At 34.8% G+C, this 16,809-nt stretch overlaps 1 protein-coding gene across 10 annotated transcripts in view; it reads right to left on the reverse strand.

Annotated features, from left to right (window-relative positions):
* The window catches only part of LOC106152448 (potassium channel subfamily T member 2), a 102,361-nt gene that overhangs the window by 9,229 nt on the left and 76,323 nt on the right, over positions 1 to 16,809 (reverse strand). For all 10 annotated transcript variants that reach the window (XM_087010062.1, XM_087010060.1, XM_087010057.1 and 7 more), the window contains 3 exons: positions 8,657 to 8,758; positions 5,383 to 5,466; positions 3,568 to 3,702 (listed from right to left, as the gene is read on the reverse strand). In XM_087010062.1, coding sequence (XP_086866188.1) covers positions 3,568 to 3,702; positions 5,383 to 5,466; positions 8,657 to 8,758 — 321 coding nt within the window. The remainder of the gene's footprint in view (positions 1 to 3,567; positions 3,703 to 5,382; positions 5,467 to 8,656; positions 8,759 to 16,809) is intronic.

The raw sequence follows: 16,809 nt of genomic DNA on the forward strand, positions 1-16,809 counted from the left end.
TCAGTTTGAGAGAGAAAATTGCAAAAGTTACCCAAAACATGATTAAAACATCTGCAGTTCTGTAGCACATCAGCCAACAGAATACCAAGCACATGTCAGATAAAGCAGCCAGTATGAACTAGGTTACATGTACTAATAACAGTTGACTAAGACGGGCACTGCCCTGACTGCAGTTACTGGAGACATCAGTAATATGGATAGGCATATGTTTGTGTCAACTCATATATTTAAGACATTTGCACAAAGAGAAATGGAGATGCATCCATTACCAGTAAATGAATGTATAAGTATTATCAATGATGTGTCAGCTGGCTCTTCAACAATTATAATATAGCACACAACAATAATTAAAAGAAGTTATCTGAGGCCGGTTCCACAATAGTGTTTAAGAAAAGGGTCTAAACTTTTAGATAAATAAAAAAATTGGCAAACTTCTGTATGAAATAAATTATTTATAAGATAAGTCCGTGACAGTTTTCTTAAATAAAATATTGGTCTGAAAAAGCCATGCCTTTCCTGTAATAAAATGGTTATATTATTTCACTGAACTTTTATATTAATCCTGATTATCCTGGGTCACAGGAGACAGAAATCATAGTTTTACTATAAGTTTTTTTTATCAATTTTTGATCCTAAAAATGATCTTGTGAATCTGGCTGCTGTTGACATGGGGCCATTCTGAATGAGTGAGCGCACATGTACACCGACTCTATGTGGGACTTGCTGATTGCAATTAGTCTGTTTTCAATCTATTTGTGTGATCACCAACTTCTCTGTATTCTACACAATGCCAGGAAGAGACCTCTTAGTCTGATTATATTCAGCAAGAGTCCCCTTGGAGCAGGCATGAGATTTGGTTTTGATAAAAAAGTCTGAAAGATTTTTCGAAGAAAAATCTTAACGCACACGTAGTGTGCGTGGGGGGGTTGTTAAGGGGGGTGCGCCCCCCTTAAGCCTTGGAAAATTTTTTGACTTTTGCATTATGAATGGTGCAATTTCCTTGCATTTAAGATCCCCCAAAAGAACTTTTTATCAGGCAAAAATGAGTAAAAATACATGAAATTTCATACAAATTTACACAAGAACATTATTTAAATAGAATAAATAATACAATCTATCTATGGAAATTTTTTTTTACTTTTGCATTATGATTGGTGCACTTTCCTTGCATTTAAGACCCACAAAATGAACTTTCTATCAAGCAAAAATGTGTAAAAAAATGTGTAAAAATACATGAAAATTTCATACAAATTTACACAAGCACATGATTTGAATAGAATAAATAATACAATCTAATATAGAACCTTCTTACCTTAGTTCAAATGAAATTTGTTGAATTTTCAAATGCTGTTATAATCCTTAAAAGTCAATTTTGCAGTTTCAGTTCAATTAAATTTGTGACCTTTTTCATGTAAAGTTAATTTTGCAGTTTCAGTTCAAATAACTTTGACTCCAAAGCATTAGAGTTTTTTTTTTTGTTTTTGTTTTTTGTTTTTAATCTTTTTTTTTTTCTTTTTTTCTCACACATTGTCTTTTTTTTTTTTTTTTAAAGCAACAAGCTTTTTCAGTCTTGCTCCTATGGTCGCTTTCCTCTGAGCCTTCTCTTGCCGCAGCTGATGTTCAAGCCTAGCTTTTTTTTCAGCAGCATGTTGTGCTCGCTTTGCTGCTAATTTTGATTGTAGTTTGTTTGCTGAAATGTTCAGGGATGCCTGTTTCTCTGCTAACTTTTGTCGCTGTTCTTCCAATATCTTTCTGTACTTCCCTGCTATTATCATTGTAAAAAAAAAAAACTTTCACCAGGTAAAATTCATTCAGTATTATAATTAATTTATCTTGAAAACAGGATATCTAATTTATTTTCAAAAAAAGAAATTGCCATACATCCTAAAAAATGTATGAAATGTCATTTTTGTCGCCCCCTAATAATGAAAATATACATTCGTGTGAACAGCATCCATGGAAACGAGGTTAAATTTCATAAACGTCAGGGTCGGAAAACCCAGATATATCGCACCTAAGCCGCCCCCGGTAGCCATATGCTGTTAGGAGACGTTATTCAAAGTAAATTTGTTCTAAGATATAATTAAGGTTCATTTTGCATGCCTGTAAACTCCTAGATCTAAGGGTTTATCTTACATAGAAGTGTGATTTAACATCGTGTAAATCATAAATCGGCATGAAATAATTGACTTTTGAAAACGTACACAACTTCTTTGCTGCACTTGAAATGACCTCGTTAGCTATAAATATGATCCTTTCACCTTGCCACGTGACATCATTTGATCCATAGACATGAGTAGTTGTCACTGTTGAAGGGAAAGCACGTCTATTTATAGGAACTGAAATCAGATGACGCAATGTATTGTTGTGTTCAGAGAGCGACTTTCACTTGACCTACTTTCCAGTGCTGTATGTTGAACAGTACGTAGCTGCACCGGTATTTCTTCTCATTATACTTCAATTTGAGAAAATAAAAAACTTAATTGACTTGTATAATTTCCCACCGGTACGATAGGTATTTAATAAACATACCGGGTGGAAGAATTTTGAAAAATTAATAAGCGTACTGGGTATGTTTATTTGATACTTCGGTCCCCTTTTAGGAGTGCGCCCGAGGGCGCATCTCTAGGAATTTTTTGGCGACATTTTCAATTTTTGGGCGACAATGTCGCAATGTCGCGCTCTGGGCAGAACCCTGCAACTCAAAACATGAAAATTTTCAAATGCAAGTTCAATGTCTTCATACGACATACACACAACCGATCTAGTAAAACAACCTACCTGAATTTATTCTTAATCCCTTTATCGATTTCTCTGACTCTATCGTCGTTTACACCGGCCTCAAGTAGCTTCATTTTCCAAAACGCAAAAGCGACACACGATACCACATGGAAAAAACCGCGCAGCGCTATATGAACAGGATACAGGCCGTTTTACGGTAATTGCATTCAATGACTGTATAAATGTCGTATAGATGTCGCAAAAGTTTCCCCCTTGATAACAGTGCGTCCCAGAATCGATATATATGTACGGTTGGTAACGTTTTTCGGCAAGGTCAAAATTGAAAACATGCGAGTGCCGATGAGTGAAGGGTCTCGCCGGGGAAGGGAAGGGTACCCCTACCCCCCCCCCCCCCCCCCCCCCCCCCCCCCCCCCCCGAAATTTTCTCAACGGATTTGCAATGATATAAAAAATGACATTTTTGAAGGAAAAAGTCGGAATTCCGCCAAAAGACGGAAAAATCTCATGCCTGCTTGGAGTTAGTGAGCAGTGGCTATTGCAACTTTACTCAATCTGAACTGCCCTCTATTTGTGACCTGCATAATAAAACTGATGTGATGACATGGTGGCAGTCAGCAGATTAATATAGGACATGAAACATTAATAGATTTAACATGTCAATACACATGTCAATACAATGTCCAATGTGCCACTACTCAGGACATGCCATGTATATGTGTGTGACATTGGTAACAGATGTTTGTGACTACACTGGCCATTTGATATACAAATATATTTGAAATGTCAGTATGTCTGACGTGTGGTGTGATATTACACCTGCCATACCGTTGATGATATAGGTAGCATCTGGTGGGTTTGTGACCTGTAGATTCCGATGGGTATTTCACATGTCGTGGAACACAGTTTCTGATACAGCCTGCCGTACGTCCTGATCCACATGTGGTCCCTTGTAATACGCATCTGGGGAATGAAAAACAAGTACAGTGTACTAGTAGGGATACAACTTGAGTACCACTTCAAGCATGACAGAAGCTTTATACACTGATAAATACCAGAGGGAGAGATAGAGTTGATGGTTAATACTGCTATCTTTGACAAACATTCCAATTGCTTTATCCTTCACACTTTGTGGATTTGTTTTAATTTCCCTTCACTCTGAAAGAATGTATCAGCTTTGGATCTTGCAATAATCAGACACAATTACCACCTGTGCAATGAGAGCTAATTTATCCTTCGCAACATTCAGAATGGAAAAAAGAGAGAAATGGGAGGGGGGTGGGGGGAGGGGAGAGAATAGATGCAAATATTCAATTATAGTGAAATATCTTTCAAATGTTCAAAATTAGTTCTGTTGTTATCGCAGGGCATTTTTTATCAAATGGGAGGATTTGAATGTTCAAAATTAGTTCTGTCGTTATCGCAGGGCATTTCTTATCAAATGGGAGGATTTGAATGTTCAAAATTAGTTCTGTCATTATCGCAGGGCATTTTTTATCAAATGGGAGGATTTGAATGTTCAAAATTAGTTCTGTCGTTATAGCAGGGCATTTTTTATCAAATGGGAGGATTTGATCTCGAACATATTTCAACAAAATAGTTGGTGCAGGGGCAGGAAAAACTAAACCAAACCTTACAGAAGAGCAGTTTATCCCAAAAGAAGTTCCAAACCATTTTAATTGAGCTGGGTTAAAAAAAAAAAGAACTGACCGCAAATCAAGTACACAATTTCATATATTTTGTCTATGTAAATTATCAATCTGATTCATTTTCAGTCATGTCCCATGCCACATGTCCTGGTGGGTGTGCAATTTTCCAAGTGAAAGCCATTAAAAGCAATCATGTTATCAGCATGCAATCACATTATCAACAGAGCACCTTGAGTCACAGGGAACCAATGTGAAAGAATTGAAAGCTGATTGATAAAAGCTCAGTAATAAACCCCCAGGAACACTGGATGGTATCTATTATGCATTATATCTATAAAGCTTTAAATTTATTCAGCCGTGTAGAGAATGGTAAAATTGATACCTACATGTACATGTATCAAGAGACCAAATGTTAATTTATCACAAAGACTGGTAAACACACTGTATGGGTTGGTTCATGTGTCTCTTCGCACTACCTGCATCCCAAGTTTAGGATCAGTCATGTCTTTAAAACCCTTTTACACTGAACGGCGTCCTTCCTGCATCCTTTGTGTGACCATGAAACTGGCATTGCTGTGGTTGTTAAAAGGAGGCACAAGCATCGCTTTAGTTGCTAAATGAATCCTCAATGATTGGCCAGTTGTCGGCACGTAAAGTATTATTTTTTACTTTCAAATGGGGCCGTACTACATGGACGTAGAAAGGACGCCGTCCAGTATAAAATGGGGTTTACCACAGACACCAGAATTCCCAGTAACATACCAATCAGGTGTCCTCTCTTTTAAAAACCAGCTGATATCTATGTTCAAACTTGTACAAATCATTTTTATCTGCGATTGGTTTTGAAATTACCCAAATTAAAAAAAATAATTAAATTCAAGGAACATTGATGAAGTAGGTTGTACAGTAATTAAATGTGTAGTATGTGCATGTGCATGTGAGCGCGTGTGTGTGTATGTGTGTATGCATGTGCATGTGTGTGAAGTGCACTTACACAGGACAAATGCCCAGAGCCTGCAGCCTGATCAATCCCCAGTAGAAGACGTACAAAAGTGATGAGATAATCCTTCACAAAGGCCTGGAATGAAACATTTAAAACTAATCTAGTTTTCCCTTCATCAAATATCAGTATTAAAAGAATGAAATAACTGTCAAAAGGAATTCATTACATCATTGATGTGTCCATGCTTTTGTTATGTTTTTCAATGTTCATTACTCCCTAGCTATTATCTACCATTTTAATTACCTAGAGAAAAGATTGAATAAAACCAATGATCGAATAAGATGGAGACTCAAAGTATGAAAAATCTTTATGTAAAACAACAGCATACTCAGATATGAAAAACCCAACATAATCCTAGCATCTGTTTTTAACTGCAATTCACCATCATAACCCCTGTTCTGTGTCTCTGGCCAAAGCTCATATTTTTCACTGCCTCTGCCAGGCCTGTAGACAGCAATTTCAAAAGGGCGTGGGGTGGTTCATTTTCTGAAAAAGTGGACCTTTTGCCATGACACCTTAGTGTACCTAGATCAATTTTACCCAGAGCGGACCTTTCCCAGCAAAAAGGGTGGTTTGTTTGACCCTCCTCCCCGGCTTCTGGCCTGTCTGTACTTAATCAAAAGCTATGACGCCAGATCACCTCAAATAAGAAAGAGGGAATCCAGACATCTTGGTATTTTGGAACACAAAGTATCACAACCACTGAAAAAAAGCAATCAATTTAATGTAACAGTAAACAATATTATGTCATGCAAAAAGATAATTCATCATGTCAAAAAAAAATCTTATCCAGCTGTGGTAAAATAATGTAGCAAGGGCTGAAAATTAAAAAAAAAAATCTTGTTCAAGTGCTACATGGATATAAGGGTAGTGTGTGCATGTATTAATTGTTTAATTGGTGGACTTCCAAGAAGATCATGGTCCTTAGCTTTCATATCAAGTGACACACTTATATTACATAAAAGTAAGCATGGCTTCCTAGTACGGCACAAAACAGCCCGTAACCAGGAGGTGCATAAGAATCCCATTTTTGCAAAGAAAGGTCTTCTCTGGGCAAAATTTTATCTAGGTGCATGAAGGTTTGTTTTTTTTTTTCCAAAAAAAGAACCCCCCTTTTGAAATTGCTGGCTATGGGCCTGTATAAACCACTTCTTCTAGCTTCTTATACTGGTATGACTATTAAATCAAGTTGACATGCCAAGTCATAAACCAAATTAATTCATCTTTCATCCAAAACATAGCTTTAAACCACACCTTCTTCAAATTTCTGGTTTGAAATTGACCTATTAATCCCTCCCTCCAGTTTGTAAAGTCCTCTTAATGAACATATGTCTACATTCATTTATTTCTGCTATATAAAACCTTTAAGGACCACTCCATGGGATTTTCCCTCCACAATGAATTTTCCTGCGATACAGAGGAATTTTTCCTTTGCCTACTTTTCCTACAGATTTATTGCTTGACAACTCCTTGCACTTGGATTTGATGCTGTATTCCATTTTTAGTTTAGAACTTTAGTTTAAAATGGCTGCATTCAGAACGGGCCCCTTTAGAACAGCTGACTAACTAATGGCCAACCCACTAGAATATTTCCCCATCAGGAATCTATTCAGTGCCTATTAGCAGATAAGACAACAAGCGTTTTAGTGGGTCGCCATACATGGAGAAAACATATAAAAATATTTTTAAGGGAGGGGGAATCCCATGGCATGGCCCTTTAACCTGCATTTAGGAAGGTCACTTATAAATGACATCTCTACACAATTAATTATCTCTTAGGGGTAATTTTGTCTACGGTAGCCCTTAAGTGACCTGGCTTGGCAAACTACTCAAGATAAAAGCCACTGCTGTCTACTTAATCAGCTACATGAACATCAAACCAAGCAACTGAATGGTTTGTTCCCTGCTCTGGCAAAATAAGAAAAGCATTTTAATATAAACTGAGTATGACATCTTTATTAGAAATGGCAAAAATACATTTCTTTCCATAAGAAGACCATTTCAGGAAACCTGAACATTGGACACACAAATTATGATTACATAAGACTAGAAATGATAAACGTGTAATTTTGTTTTTCAATTTTTATAATTTACTACAATACATATCACATATAATTTATTTCTTTACCATTTAAAGTTCATATAAAAACACCCAAATGTTGGGCTATTTCATTTAAATAAAGGTGTCTGATCCCAGATGTTATTTTCAAAATGACTTTCACACAAAACTATCACCTAATTCCACTATTTCACCTCAACATTCCCAGATTAAGCAGATCAAACATGGCCGACCCACATTAAAGCAGAGCCAATTAATCCACTAATGATCTCTCTGCAGAGGTCTAGCAATCAAACCTCAGTGCCAAGAATTAATCCGTTTAATGGCGCATGTGAATGCAGGGAGAGACCATCAGCAGATTAGTCAGCTATGCTTTTAAGTGGGTCAGCCATATTTAATCCACAGATCTGTTAGTCTGCAGATCAACTTGTCCTGAATGCCCTCTTCTAAAGCCCCATTCAGAACAGAGGACTAACTAGTCCCATGGTCAAATATGGCCGACCCACTTGAATACTTCCCCATGGGATATCTATTCAGTGTCTATTAGCGGATTAGACTTCAAGCTTTTTAGTGGGTTGCCATATTTGACACCAGATTGCGACCTAATTCACAAAATTAACCAAAACATTCGTTCTGGCATGGACAAAGTCTACTACCCATAACTTAAGGGGTACTTACATTCATTTAGGACATGTAAGTCAATGCAAATATCACGAGTTGCTAATTAAAAGTTTCAAAATTCTAAATGAAATACATCTGATATGACTGCTGGACAGTTTGGGTTTCAGTCTCAAGGCAGATAAGCAACATTCACAACTGGAAACACAAAATTGATTTTTCTTTCTTTTTTTTTCCAGAAATTAATGGTGGATTCCAATTTATATTTTCATCATGCTTCCTATCACTCCCTGAATAAAATTGTTTTGGCTTTAATGCAAAATAAATGTCTGGCCTTGAAAGAAGATAAAAATGAGCATCCAGAACACCTAATTTAGAAAAATGTGGTATAAAATTACAAAGCATGTCTGCCGGCTGTCTGTCAATTTATTTGTCACATTGCAAGCTCTATTTCTGTATCTATTTCACAGTTTGGATAAAATATCTTGCAGGGTATATTTCAATCTATTTTGATGCAAGCTCTACATGTATTTCAGTGTGAAAATCCAATTTTGGGTAAAAACAACAAACTACAGCGTAAGTTCTCACCTGATAGAGCAAGGTATCCAGCATGCTGGCGCTGAACACATTCCCGGCTGCAAACGGCAGTCTGAACATATAGGAGATGTGGGAACCCCGCTCTTTTTCTTTCTAAAACATTGCACAAAGTACAAAAGATAAAGAAATAGTGTTATTGTGAATAAAAGGTGATTTTTGTTTTAAAAAGATTGAAAAATTCATCATTTTTACAATTCAAATTCTTATTTATAACTCATTGGACAACTAATTTTTACCTGTCACGTAATATAATGCACATGTATTTAAAAATACATATTATTTATATTAATTATAAGTTAATTATGAATTTCATTATGCACTGAGAAAAGGATAGACTGAAAATCAAATTGAAATATTCACAAAAAATCTGATTTGAACCCTATGATCCACGTTTTACCTTGAATATTCATTTCCTGGGAGGAGAACACTAGCCACTGTATTTCAAGTCCCCTCTAACCCTTGGACCAGACCATCCTCTGCATAAGGCAACTAAATCACCTCAAAAGAGGGGGAAATTCTCACTGATATTCCCCATTTGTGAAAAGTCCAAAATCAGATTAAATTTACGACTAAAAGACCTGCCTGATTGTGCCAGAAGTAAAAATACCATGCCTTTCTTGAATTTTGATGCATGTTGCATTGCTTGATTGTAGTTTGAAGTTTTCACTTCTATTTAAAATTATTTGCAAATAACAGGATAATCACTGCCTGAAAAAAAAAATGAAGAATTTCTTTCCCCAACAGTATTTGTCTCTATAAACAGAGTTTTAACAAATCAACAACCAGAAAACAAGCAATGGTTGGATAATAACTTGGATTATTATTTATCTGCTGAAATCTCATTTTCTTCCAGCAAAAAGAGGGGTTATGAAATATGAAGTAAACTTATTCCACGTACAGTAATGAAACTTCACTGATGTAAGGCACATTTGCAGCTCAAGTTCATTTAATACATGGATGATGAAAAATATACAATTATTCTTTTAGGGCAAAAGTTATCAACTGTCTGCTAAAATTGTGTTTTCTTCCAGCAATAAGAGCTAGCCAGAAGAAAAGAAATCCAGAAAACTGACTGCACTAACAATAATGGAACTACAATACTCTGCTTTTAGACATATAGTTACATTTTATGCAACGTGAGTAAATCCTATAACAGTACCCTTTCAGAACAGTTTTCCATAATCACCACGTAATCACAACGGTACTGGTATATTTGGCTACAATAAATTCTTATATTTATCATCAAAGTTTATTACAAATTAAATGAGTTCAAGCGATGTCACTAAACATCACTGATAGAAATGAAGTAAAGAGGATATGCTTATAACAGTATTGAGGTGATAACACATAAATCTAAAATTATCTGTTCCTATTGACAACTGCCAAGGTTAACATAAAACTACTGTAATAATTAAATGTAGAAAGTACTGCTAACTTTTCCAAGCTCTACTAGTATATCCATGCAAACATTGGTGTCTTATCAGGAATGAGACTGCATTTAGAGAAAAAGTCAGAAAATATGGTGTAGGATCCAGTTGGCTGGCCACCTATGCCAATTTCTTGGCTCATAAAAAGTCGGAAAACTTCTGATAATCAGAAAAACCTCTTCCCTATCTAATGCAAGACATGGCCATGTTTATCAGCTGTAAAGTCATGAAATCTCCGGAAAGAGTCATAAGTTGGTGTAATTTAGTGAGATTATGCAACACGTATCACACTGCTAGTTCATGATGATTACAATTAGGAAACAATTATATAAACTGAATGGTTCGATGCTTTCAATTTGAGGTGTAATGGTTTATCGATCTTCCTAATATTACACATGAGGAAGTAAATCAGGCAGGAGAAGCAAAATGTATTTTTAACAGTTCAAAAGATTAGAGAAAAAAAAGGAAAAACTGATGAGATGGCAAGTTATAGGCAGCAAACTGTTGATTGCAAACACCTTGCATATTCTTCCTCTTTACATTTATGTCCTGTAAGCTTTAGATATAATAATGGGGAAATTACAGATATTGTATTTTTTAAGTTGTAAATTCTTAAAATCAGAGAGGCAGCAACTAAACTGAAAAGAAGTCTACCTTATAGTTTTATTCTATACAATAAAGGCACCAATAATGCTATACATATTGATATTTAATAGCTTCAAAATTATGTATCTGAGAGATTGATACTTTTTCTCCATTGAAAAGACAGCCATTACCCAATTTTTTTTTTATTTTTGTCATTAAAAATTAATTTTGACTTTTTCAAATGCATTTGCTGTTCAAAATAATAAAAATTAAAAAGGTTATCGTTTAAAATTAATTTACAATCTAGGAAATCAATAATTAAGGGACCATTCAGAATGAAAAGAGCCGAGTGCTAGCTAGGCCACGACCTAAATATGGACCTACATGAAAAGAAGACCGCTTAATCCTGTAATGGTCTCTGCCTCTCACACTGCTCCCCATGCATCGTCCCTTGACCAGTTGAATTAAACCGAGATTTAATTACTGTGCCCTTGCAGGGATGAGGCGTGGGGAGGCGTGTGAGAGGCAGAGAGACCATTACAGGATTAAGTGGTCTTCCTTTCATGTGGGTCCGCCATATTTAGGTCATGGCCTAGCTCGGCTCTTCTCATGCTGAATGGCCTCTAATTCACTATCTGGTATGGGTACAATGTAGAAACTGATGCAGTAATATTTCAGGTATTTAAGTCTTCCAATGTATATTCAAGGGAAAAGTAAGTTGTTTGTTTACATCTGTAAATCATTAAAAAGAACTCTATGACCATCATTCAGATAAAGTGGACTATTTTCAAAGGCTGCTTTAAAAGTAAATAGACAGTTGTTGCTATGAAAGTACAGGTGTTTACAAATGAAATGTCATATATTTCTTTGTAAGGAAAAATAAGCTCCTTGTTTACATCTGTAAAGCATTAAGACAGAACAACCTGATCTCCGTTCAAATAAGAATTAGACTGTGTTTAAGCTTCATACAGGTAGTCTTATTACAATTTAATTTCACCTCCTCAGCAGCAGTTGAAGCCCCATCCTCTGAAAGCTGTCTAAACTGTGGAAAGGAAACAAACAGTGATAGTCCAAAGGTTCATTGGTCAAAAACATATTTAAAAATGAAATCTGAAATTTAAGACCTGGGTTCATTGATCCGGTGGTTTACTGGTGTGAACATCAGTTGATTCAAAGTTCTCAAGTCCAAAGATAGTAACTGACTGCCAGGAAGTGCATATACCCACTATAAGCATCAAACACTCACTAAGCAGTTGGTTATTTTATCTACTTACATTCCCAAACTTTATATGCACTGCCTTCTCAGCCAGGCACAAATAGACAGAGCAACAGTTAAGCCAGTAGATTTTTAGTAAATAAATAAAACACAGATAAAGTAATGTGTCATACTGCTTGAACAATCACATACTTGCCTCGCAGGAAACCATGTGCACGAGTCCTTTCTTGACTTTATTCAATAAAAAGTCCATTAACACCAAATAATAGTAACTTTTGGTGATCCGTCACATCATAATTTTTAGGATGATGAGTTTTATTGAATATTTGATATATATTTTTTATCCCTAAGGCTATAAAATTTAATACAGGCAACAATTTGCTACATTATTTATTACTGTTAAAATGGGGTTACATAATAAAAAGCGACCTTGTTTGGCCAAATCTTGAACAATCGATATTCTTTGTTGCCTTCTTTTCTTGTTATGAATGGGACTATGAAAGTTTGTGGTACACTGGGATGGAGGAGACAAAGGTTTGATAGTTAGAACATGCACTGTGTTGGATACCAAATCTCATAGAGCCTGATGTCAACAATTTTCTAGGGCAGGTAGGGAGTGTATTGAGTGTGACTTTCCTGACCATATTTATCTCTCATAAAATAATCAGAATTAAAAGAAAAAAAAATCATATCAGCATGGGCTTTATTCTTATGGACTATTTATAATTCATCAGAGTTGAAACAGGTCAAAATTTTTTCAAAGCTTGGATATGGAAATTTAAAATGAGGTCTTTTAATTAAGGAAACTCAGGGCAACTGGTGGGACCAAATTTCCAAACTACAAAATATATCAAAATCACATATTAATAAAAAGACTGATAGCAAAATAGATAACCAACGAAAAAAAAATATCTGGCCATCAGCAGATGTTACTCATTGTGATCATACAAGACATCTTTAAAAAAAAAACCGAAGACATATTATCATTATTGTTATACAGGCTTCTGTTAACTAATTGGTATTAAATTAAAGAAAGAAGAAAAAGCTGTAATTACTTCCCAAGGAGATTTGTGACACTGCTTCTGATGTACATGTACGTATTTAGGTTATTTGAATCTTGACTCTGTGCCTCCAATTAATAATGTAATGTTTGAAGCATCATGATTCAAGTATCATCTGATTGTCACAAAAAAAAAAAAAAAAAAAAAAAAGAGATAAAACTCTTATTGGCAGTTATTGCAGTCTATAGCTCAGTAGACAATAAATATTCCATCAACACACTGCCGCCATGTTACAGACAATGTTATACATTGACAAAGGTCAGACCAGCAGGAATGTTAGTTCTTTACATAAAAATATATTCTATATAGACATTTTAGTTTTTATTCCTATTGTATCCAAGTGTTGATACATTGCAAAAATCCTGGAAAAAAGCCTAATCTACTCATTGAGCTCTTGATTAGTGACCTTGAATCTGCAGCCAATGCAACGATTAAAAACGGGTTTTCTATCAAATATGTAATGAATGAATTTCAGTTGAAGATGAAAATTTAGCACTACTGGATAATTTAATATACACTTTAATCACAATTATCACTAACTTTGGAAGGAATTATAGTGAAACAGCTACGTTTCTCTCTTGTCACAAGAGCATTATCAAGCTGAGATTTCTGTGTTATTGTTTAAAGGGATAATAACTGTTCCTTTTGGCCAAAATATGAATTTTCCTGGAGTAAACAACAATTTTCCCATACTAACCAATAGTTAACGAATCCATTTCTACATTCAAAGTTAGTCCCTGTTTTTTTTTCTTAAAAGTTGATTTTATGTTATAATCTCTCAAGAGATTATTATATAGTATAGCCATCAATGGAGGTCACGTGGTATAATGACAAGCTCAGATATCAGAATAACAGCCATAACTGCCGTTTTTGTAGTAAAACAAAATATATTATATTTCTACGAGTTGTTTACATTGTTTTTATTGTGAAATATAGATCTCATACAAACAGTTATTATCCCTTTAATTTTTGTGATATGTATGTGACATATATATTACATCATTATTTATGGCTTGTGGCCCTTATAGGCTTCCGTAGTTTATATCTGAACTAACACAAGATGGACAGCATTGGACTGATGATCTGTTGATCAGGTTGGCCAAATAATGATATCAATTAAAGAGCTATTGAGCTGGTTCAATGTATATCTATGTTATCAGGTTGACCCGAGAAGGATACCGATTCAACGGGGAATACCATTTAATTCCAACTGGTTGGTAAGTCAATTATGACAGGCAGGCATGCATGAATGCCTTCATAGTTATACATGAAGGATGAGGTGCTGACTCCATCTGGCAGCTTCATGTTAGTACACTGTTTAAGTACACTGTACCTTGTGTTTGTACACTGTACAAGTACCTGCATGTAGCCACTTCATTCTCATCAACAGGGAACAATAATGTACCAATTGCCCCATGACATACATTATTAATCAATGGCATATCAGTTGGTGACAGGGTGGCATGAGTGATATATATATATAACATATGCATATAGTGATGTCAAATATATAATCTATACTTTGTTTTCTATTAGAGAAGTCTACGCTAATGGTGTAAATCCTCCTCATTCAAAACATAAGGATTTAAACATGATTCTTTCTGTGAATGACAGAATATAATACTATGGGAACGCTATACCCCCACCCACACACACACATACGAAGGATGTTCCTTATTCAGTACTGCTATAACTATACCCAAAGTACACTGTACTTGAAAACCATTTTGCAAAGGAAAAGATCAACAGCAGGAGCCTAAATTGTAAATCATCAGAGCAATGATCAAGGCCTTAAACTGAACAGTTGAGATATGTATAAGAAATATTTATCAAAGGGCAATCACAGCAGCTCTAACTTCCTTCATTACAGAGCTATGTGCTTCAGCTCTTTGTAACAAGATGGATGACACCATATCTTTACAGCAGAAACCTTTTCCTCCCTTAATGCAAATGTACCAAAACTGTTCCAGACGACAAACTTAGAAATGTAACATTGAAAAACGAAAAGGAAAAAAAAAAAACTTTGGCAAAGTGTACTATAAGCTGCCGTGAAAGGTAAAGCTACCATGATGTATGTGGTAAATGAATCTTTGAAAGAAATAAGAAAGACATGTGCTAGCTGTCAGTTTTTCACCACAGAAGTGTTTTTTTATCCAGGTTGGTAACAGAAAGTGACTACTGTAACTGCCTTGCCTTTGCCAACTTAAAAGCTAAATGTAGGATTAAAGAAATCAATATCCCTCATGTATTAATTACTGGTACTTCAAGCCTTGTTCAAGGAGAACACCTTGCCTGCATGTCTCCATAGGGAGACTTTTCGTTCACACATAAAAAACAAAGGATATCAAAAAAAGCTTATTTGATAAAAATCTACCAACTTACCAGGTTCCTTATTACCACAGTTAATAGGAGTATGTGTTACTCACATTTTATAATTTTTATATTTCCTTTATTTTACAATCAAAGGCCTTACATTCTTCACTACTCATAAACTGATTTGATATATATATTAAGTTTCTCTTCACCATATAATTATGGAGATCATGCATGAAAAAGATTAAAATAGCACCCAAGGTTTTTGACATTTAGCTTTAAAATTCATGCAGATAAGGCCAGCACTGTGTTCAACATGCCCAAAAATAAAAGTGCCATCAACGGAAAATATCATTTATTTCCATTTATGTCATGCCTATCAATTTCTTTGGGTAACAAAGATAAATACTGTTTCTTAATGAAATGATGACAGTCGATTTAACAGTAGCAAGACAAATGATAGTCTTTCATTTGTACTGAAAACAAAAAGGGCATCAACATGCCCAAATGATATATAACTGCATACACAAGACATTGGACATTGTTCACTCTAATTCTAACCATATCTTGCTAATTCTGGCATTCTAAATGACTGTTCAATTAAAAATATTATATTAAACATTGAATACAATGGGTTGAGCAATGATTTCTAAGTTAGGGATTTTTTTAAATTTTATTCATTTATTTCATTATTATTATTTATCTATTTACTTATTTTTTATTTATTTAAAATTATTTATTTATTATTTCTTTTTTTTTTTTTTTTGAGGAAAATTCATTTTGTAAGGTAAATCGTGAATCAAGTACAACCTTTTCTTTAAAGTTCCTTAAGTATACTGGTACCAAACAACTGCCTGTGCAACTAATTTAAATTAAAAAGACATGATTTCAGAAGATTCAATCTTCAATTTGGCCTATTCTTGAACTGATTTGGATGCTTTATTTTACAGATTTTACAGCAATCAACAAAGACAGTACTTAAAATTTTATTGATATTTCTATGGAGGTGAGTATAATGTGGTTTACATGGATAGACAGCAGAGTGGCAGTAGCTTTTATATGGTGGACTCATGCTTTGCTCCACTTACCACTTGATTGTGGTCAAAAAGCCCCAACTCAGGGTCCATTACCTTAAAAGCATACTAACAGTATTTAATAATATCTCAAAAGTCTCAATTTCTTTGTCTACATGTCTTGAAAAGCTACTTATCTTTCCCAATTCGGACCTTAAAGGGATAATAACTCTTTGTATGGGATCTAAATTTAACAATAAAAACATTATAAACAACTTGTAGAAATATAATATATTCTGTTTTACCACAAATATGGCAGTTATAGCTATTATTCTGATATCTGAGCTTGTCATCAGACCACGTGACCTCCACAGATGGCTATATTCTGTATTAATTGCTTATTTTCTGAAAAAAAAATCAAGCAGAAGAATCTCGGACAGGATCACTTAAAAGCAATGTAATCAAAATGAAAAATATTATATAAGTATCACACAGGATGTGTAAAAATGAATTAGTACATTTTTTAATA

The sequence above is a fragment of the Lingula anatina genome, chromosome 3, assembly GCF_051362555.1.
Source record: "Lingula anatina isolate TDL-2025a chromosome 3, LinAna3.0, whole genome shotgun sequence".
Lineage (NCBI taxonomy): Eukaryota > Metazoa > Brachiopoda > Lingulata > Lingulida > Lingulidae > Lingula > Lingula anatina.